Raw genomic sequence first — 7,265 nt, forward strand, 5'->3', positions numbered from 1 at the left:
CCCGGGGCTCTAGCTCGTACGGTTCGGGAGATCCGAGCGATCAAAGGAAACAGCATAGCGCAAAATGGAGGTGTCAAATTTAAGACGCTTTCCTTCATAACTCGCCAACCGTACGTCCTAGGGCAAAGGATATGCGACCCGTCTTATATAATTCGGCCACGGGCTTTCCATCGGCGCCATCCGCAAGCCTGTGCGACCTTCCGTTCCGGAGATACCGAATAAAACTTGTAATAATAATGACACATTATAAAGTCTATATCTCCGGAACGAAAAGTCACTCGCCGATGGCAGCATTGGAAAGCCCGACTACGAATTATGGGGGGTAGGTCGCGAGATATCCAACTTTAAGTGCCTTATTTGTCTTTATTATTATTACTTCCGGTTCTATGGTTGAAAAATGACCACTTCCGGTGTTATTTTGAAACACTTCCGGCGAAACCGGAAGTACAGCGCAACGGTGTTGCTCGTTGTTACGAACAAAACTTGTGTGCAACAAGTGCTCCACCGCAGAGAGTTCGTTGTCCAAGCCTTGCAGTGGAACCAACAGTGAGTATGTGTGCACTTGGTTTATATAGTTTCGTGGCAATGCAATTTTCAAGGTGATGTTTAAGATGTTTATGTTAAGTTAAACAAAGACCACGCTACACTATGCTAAGGCTAACCGTAAGCAAGAAGCTAGCTAAGCTGTTAAGATGTTTATGTTAAGTTAAACAAAGACCACGCTACACTATGCTAAGGCTAACCATAAGCAAGAAGCTAGCAAGGCTGTTAAGATGTTTATGTTAAGTTAAACAAAGACCACGCTACACTATGCTATGGCTAACCGTAAGCAAGAGGCTAGCTAAGCTGTTAAGGCTATTTTAGTTTATTGCTGAGTCTCATTTGTTTTGGGAGACTTTATATCTTAATTGCTGCACTTTATACTGTGATTATTTCCCTGTGAGGAATTTATGTGATGACAGTATGTGTGTGTTTATTGCAATGTAGTATGGAAAAGGTTTTTGTGTATCTGTGCACTACACCGTGTATTTCTTGTGTTGCAGTTTTGCAAACACTAACTGAGAAGATTCAGTAAGCAACCTCAGTCAAATCTACTGGGTCTCTCACTTTGTTCGCTATCTGTCAGCCAGCACAGAATAATTTATTGGCACTAAAATTATTTATCTTCGAAAATCATAACTGTAAACTGAGTCAACTGGTATTATCTTTGGTGTGTATGACATCACTTAAGCCATCTCACCTTTATTGGCTTATAGCTGAGATGGTCACAGTGTTTCACACATTGTACTTTAAGTCTACCTCGTATGTAACACGGGTAACACCCCTTTTTCAGCTTTCAACTTAATAGTTTTGCTGTGCTCATTACAGGTGAAATGGAGAGGCACCCAGTGTTCTGCCTGCTTTGCAACACACGCCAGATGGCAATTCACTCCCACCTGAAGGTTGTTTGCATGAAGGGCAGCAGTCCTGAGGAGATTAAAACAGAAGCGGCTCGAGCAACTGCCTCCCAGAAGGCCTTTGCAAAGGATGGACGACTGTGGGACTTTTCTGAATTGCAGGGATACTGCAAAGATGAAGAGTCTTGCATTCGGCTGTGCAATCGCCTTCAGAGTCGGGGGTTTCTGGTGACCAACGCTCCCCAGGCTTGCCAGACTGACCAGCCAGCATCCAGGTATGGTGATGGTCTGCTCACCTCAGATTTATTAATGGACTATTTATGTATCTATGTTGGTTACTTTTTAATGCTTTCAGTGATGCCATAGATCTATTTTATTTATCACCTCTGTGATCTATGTGTGTCACAGGTCCACAACAGAGGATGTGCTGGCTTTTGCCAAAAAGGATGTGGGATACATTCACCAGAAGATTGTCAAGGGTGAATTTGTATCTCACACGGCAGGTACTACCTTGAGGTACTACTGTGAGGCCATCCTCCTGCTGGAGCACAAGCTGCCACGGATGGCGGTGATGGAACTCTGTGTAAGGACCTTTTGCATTTAAAATGACAATTTCAACAATGGCTGTATTTGTAATTTCACCCCACTTTGATACAGGTAGCATCTGTAATGAAATTGTCGCTCGCGTGTGTCTGTTTGTTCTCGCAGGTGCAGGACTGGGTGAACAGAAGGCACATCGCAAATGGGGTCACCGTTGAGCTGAGTTCCACGCACAGACCAGAGACCTTCACGCTGACTAAAGAACAGGAAGAGGTGCGTCATTTAACCTTGCACAAGGTGCGTTCCCTTTACGGAGGTTCATGCGTGGTGTAGTAACAGACGGTTCCTCTGTCTGTCTCGTGCAGATATTTGAGAGTTATTTCAGGAGCATTAGGCCGCTCTTCATTCACAAATCAGGGCAGAGGAATGACATGGGGAAGTTCTTCGTGACGGAGAGCGGGGCACCCCTGAGCAACCCATCTTCAGACCTGAAACGCCTGAAACTCAAGTGAGTGCTCAACATTTCCATATTTGAAAGCATCGTTTAAAACCCCCACACTGCACCTGTTTTGTGCCTTACACGCACCCTCGTTTTTACCACAGGTACCTGCCATTGGATCAGGAGGAAGCCAGAGCGGCCACCTCTCCACAGGCTGGACAAAGTACAGAAGAACAGGCCAGGTAACCAATGTGAAACAGCAGGCGGGCTGCAGAGAGCAAACCTGTATGACCAGACTGCAGAATCTGACGTCTGTGTTTTCTTTCGTTTTTCTTTTTGTTTTTTAACTTCAGTTTTTCCTTCTCTTCTGTTTCCCCATCCTGCAGTGCGATGCCCCAGAGTGCCCACAAAACCCCCCTCCTGGACTGGGATGCATTCCGCCAACAATTCCCGGTGACACTAACGGATGAGCCACCATCAAAAAAGAGAATTTCAGAAGCTGGTTTCCCAGTTAGCCGGAAACTCTCCCACCGCTGGAGGTATCGGCAGCGACAGGAGCGCATCAAATATGTACTGAGTAAGTTTTTGCACGTGTTTTCTTGGAAATACTCTCATTGTGTTATTATTTACCACTTATTCCCGTTTGTCATCGATCTCCTGCTGCCCAGCTCGTTCCACCAACAGGAAAGGCAAAGCCCCCCTTAAGAGCCGCATCCAGGCAGTGCTGGACAAAGAAACCACGTGGGAGGGGAACAAACCCACTTGTAAAGAGGTTTTGGCTGCCTGGGTCCCTCCTAAGCAGAACACGGAGGAGGAGAAAAACAAGTCCCAGGCCAGAGCTATCACAGAGCAGGACTGGAGAGGCCTGACAGTGAAAGATTTTGGCATGGCAAAGGGCAAGGGTAAGTTGTCCTCCCATCTATGCTGTATCCTCCACTGGTGAGGCAAATGTTGATTTGCGCGTGCTGACAGCTCTCTGTTCATCCCTGCAGGTGTGGTCGCAGCCATCCCCTTCAGCAAAGGGGACATCATCTGCGACTACCACGGTGAAACCATCACAGAGGCTGAGGGGAAGAAGAGGCAACAGTCGGGGTACTTGTTCTTTTTCAAGGCTGAGGGAGGAGCAGGCCTCTGCATTGATGCCACCGCGCCCCATTGTGAGTGCCATCCGGAAATGCAGACCTTCGGGAGGCTGTTAAATCACTCCCGCAAAAATCCAAATGTCGCACCACGCAGGACTTTGGTGGATTTTCCCGGTGGGCCGCAGGAAGTCATCCTGTTCGTTGCGCTCAAGACAATCAACATTGGCGATCAGCTGGTGTGGGATTGTGGGGAAGCGCATTATTAAAACAATATAAACATTTTCACGGGTGACATTGGGGGAGGCACGCTGCATCACCTCGGATGCTCTCCTTTTGTGTTTTAAAGATGTCTTTATCTTTTCATTCAAAAAATCCAGCATGGAGCTGCAGCCCTCTGGCTTCCAACCAGGCAGCCAGATATTGGCAGAAGTACCCTCCTGCAATATGCGGGCCGCCTTCTTATGAAGTTCCCATGCATCTGTTATGAAACAAGACCAAGACAGTTAGTGAGTTATGCAGTGTGTGAGCTGTGCCGCATGACGGCAACATGTGGATGCTGCAATAAGCTCCGACTGCTGCAGGGTGTTTTTCAGCAATTTAATACAACAGTTACCTGAAATCTGGAGCTTCTCCATCTGATACTTGAAGAAGGCGAGTTGCAGTGGTGACAGCTTCTCCCGAGGGGAATTTGGACTTTTTTTCATATAGCGCCGGAGCACAGAGGCCAGCTGTGGTGGCAGGTCACGGAGACGTGTATCGGCAGCGCCTCTGCTGCACCTGGACGGGGAGGAGAAAGGGTTGCTTCCTCATGAACATCCGTGCTGGGCAGCGGGGTTGACGCACGCTGCGTGGTCTCTGTCTCCTGTCGCTTCAGGTGCGTCAGGATGTCAGTGTGAACATCCTTCATCCTTCGCTCCACAAGCTGGATCATTTGTCCCTCCAGTTGCCCCATGCGCTCTTCTATTCTGCCCATGGCCCTGTCCTCCAGCCGTGCAAAGTTTTCACTAAGCTCTCGGCTAAACGGATCCAAGTGCTCCCTCATCTAAAAAAAAAAAATTAAATTCATACATATCTATTGAAAAAACACAGAAAACAGGGCTGTGAGCCACTCGAGGAGCGTCCTGTGTGTCATTTGAGCTTTATTTTCTTGATACAACTCCTAGTGTAGACTGCTGTTAGGGGAGGGGAGCAGAACTGGGGTGTGAAGGTAACACCGTGTTTGGTATACTCGTTTCGTATACGACACGGTATCGAGTTGGTACTCAAACTAACTGCTAACATTAGCAATGTTGAAAATCACACGTGCAACTGGTGCCATCACTCTGTACAGGCTACATACACGATTGCACTCAGTGAAAAATTTAATATTGCTGTAAGTTAGCAGACTCTTTGCTTTGCTGTGTTTTTTATTTTATTTGTTGTTCATAATATGTTCATATGTGTAAATTGTAAATGACACTGTTATAAATAAAGATTAAAAAAAGAACTCCTGTTGCTGTGAAAAAATTCAAAACTGATCCCAGGGCTTTAGCTACCGAATAGAAATTGTTATAATAATGACACATTATAAAGTCTATATCTCCGGAACGAAAAGTCTCACGAACTCGCCGATGGCAGCGTTGGAAAGCCCGACTACGAATTATGTCATCCATTTCTTCACTGGCCGGTTGAAAATTGCTAAACCTGGCATTTGTAGCAGGATTCAACCGCCAAGCGCCCCCTAATGGCTTCACGCGGAACTGCCTGTGTTGTACAAGAAGGCCTGCAGCAGACTGCACTTCCTGAGGAAGCTGAGCTCCAACCATTGCACTACTACAGATATATTTGGATGATATTTGGGGTGTATGGACTTACTCTGAGGAAAATTTTACGGTGTTTCTGGAGACCCTCAATAACCACAATGCCTCAATTGAATTAAAAGCCACGACACGCAACAATTTGGTGGATTTTTTTCGACACGACTACATTTAAAGGCCCTAAATTTACAATTGATAACAAATTAGATGTTAAAGTTTCTTTCACGGACACAGACACACATGCACAAAACAGTTACCATCCTAAACACACCTTTGCAGGACTAATCAAATCTCAATTGTTACGATTTTACAGAATTTGCACACAGCCAGAGGATTTTAAACAGGCCACTAAGGTGCTGTTCTTGGCTCTGTCCACTAGAGGGTAGTCAAGGACTTTCCTCAGGAGCATGTACAAGTCCTTTTCTCAGAGTAAACCTCCCTCTCATCACCACCTTCTCACCATCCACTACAAAATTGGTCTGGAACATTAAGAATAATTTTAACAATATTATGGCAGCAAATTGACCAAATAACAACATAAGAATCATTGCAGCATTTAGAAAAAATTTTTTTTAAAGGACTACCCTGTAAGGTCAAAGGTCATATCTTCCCAACAGCTCAAAACTGGTCCACAGGATTCTTTTTTTTCAACAGGAGAGATGGGTTCATGACTCCTACAGTAGAAAGGTTCATAAAACAGCCACATTTGGGAGTATTTTTTCAAAGAATTGTGTGTATTTAATTACTTGTGAAGCATGTGGCAAAAAAATACGTAGGGGAAACAAATTTGAAATTGCATATTCGGTTCACCTGTCACAAATATAACATCATTAACCAAAAACAGACCTGCCGCCATGTAGTCCACCATTTTGGATCCCATGGATGGAATTCAGTGCAGGCATTAATATTGGAATGTAACCCACACTGGTCCACAGCCCAGCGAAGGAGAGCGGAAAGAAACTGGATAAAATTAGGCCCATTACATCCACAGGTCCTCAATGAGAGGTCATATTTCAGACAATAAGGACAGGATGGTTTATGACAATGTCTCTTTTTGTTTTTTATTGTTTTTCCCTGATTTTTGTTGATTGATTGTTTGGTTTATTGGCCTGCACTGCAATCCCTATTTGAATACCTGCTCTGGGGACTTCACTTACTGGGCCTCTTCCTCTAACCCTAACTCCCAGGGCCCCCAGCCATCAACTTAACCACATCCTAGGGGCTGGCCCTAAACCTAACCTCACTGGAGCCCCGGCTCTAACCCTAACCATATTCTTCTGTTTCTTTTTCTTTTTTTCCCCCCCAGAGGGAGGCTGGATGGAGCATGCACGGAACCCACACGCTGTGTAGTTTTCTTTTTAAGACTGCACTGAAGGAGTGTTTCTCACCCAAACCTACCGGCAGACACACTCACAAGGACACACACTGAGTTTTTTTTCTTCCATTTTGTATGTGTAATAAGTTCACTTTAAATGATAGCTTCCTGTATATCTCCGGAACGCAAAGTCGCACAGACTTGAGACCTAGGCCGAATGAAAGCCCGTCCTGACAAACGGGGGGGCAGGTCTTGATCCCGGGGCTCTAGCTCGTACGGTTCGGGAGATCCGAGCGATCAAAGGAAACAGCATAGCGCAAAATGGAGGTGTCAAATTTAAGACGCTTTCCTTCATAACTCGCCAACCGTACGTCCTAGGGCAAAGGATATGCGACCCGTCTTATATAATTCGGCCACGGGCTTTCCATCGGCGCCATCCGCAAGCCTGTGCGACCTTCCGTTCCGGAGATACCGAATAAAACTTGTAATAATAATGACACATTATAAAGTCTATATCTCCGGAACGAAAAGTCACTCGCCGATGGCAGCATTGGAAAGCCCGACTACGAATTATGGGGGGTAGGTCGCGAGATATCCAACTTTAAGTGCCTTATTTGTCTTTATTATTATTACTTCCGGTTCTATGGTTGAAAAATGACCACTTCCGGTGTTATTTTGAAACACTTCCGGCGAAAC

General features: G+C 45.6%; 1 protein-coding gene across 1 annotated transcript; it reads left to right on the plus strand.

Annotated features, from left to right (window-relative positions):
• The first annotated feature begins 439 nt into the window (after positions 1 to 439).
• LOC114428905 (uncharacterized) lies at positions 440 to 4,806 on the plus strand. Its single transcript, XM_028397683.1, has 9 exons — positions 440 to 546; positions 1,369 to 1,672; positions 1,806 to 1,980; positions 2,106 to 2,210; positions 2,303 to 2,445; positions 2,541 to 2,618; positions 2,763 to 2,953; positions 3,045 to 3,278; positions 3,369 to 4,806. The coding sequence occupies exons 2-9, from the start codon at positions 1,374 to 1,376 to the stop codon at positions 3,722 to 3,724; spliced, it is 1,581 nt and encodes a 526-aa protein (XP_028253484.1). The 5' UTR covers positions 440 to 546; positions 1,369 to 1,373; the 3' UTR covers positions 3,725 to 4,806.
• Positions 4,807 to 7,265: the final 2,459 nt, after the last annotated feature.

The sequence above is a fragment of the Parambassis ranga genome, chromosome 24 (assembly GCF_900634625.1).
Source record: "Parambassis ranga chromosome 24, fParRan2.1, whole genome shotgun sequence".
Lineage (NCBI taxonomy): Eukaryota > Metazoa > Chordata > Actinopteri > Ambassidae > Parambassis > Parambassis ranga.

Coding starts and splice junctions, on each gene's coding strand:
- LOC114428905 (XM_028397683.1), top strand. CDS start 1,374: ATGGAGAGGCACCCAGTGTTCTGCCTGCTTTGCAACACACGCCAGATG. Junction 2,446..2,540: donor CTGAAACGCCTGAAACTCAA/GTGAGTGCTCAA, acceptor TTTTTACCACAG/GTACCTGCCATTGGATCAGG. Junction 2,619..2,762: donor AGTACAGAAGAACAGGCCAG/GTAACCAATGTG, acceptor CCCATCCTGCAG/TGCGATGCCCCAGAGTGCCC.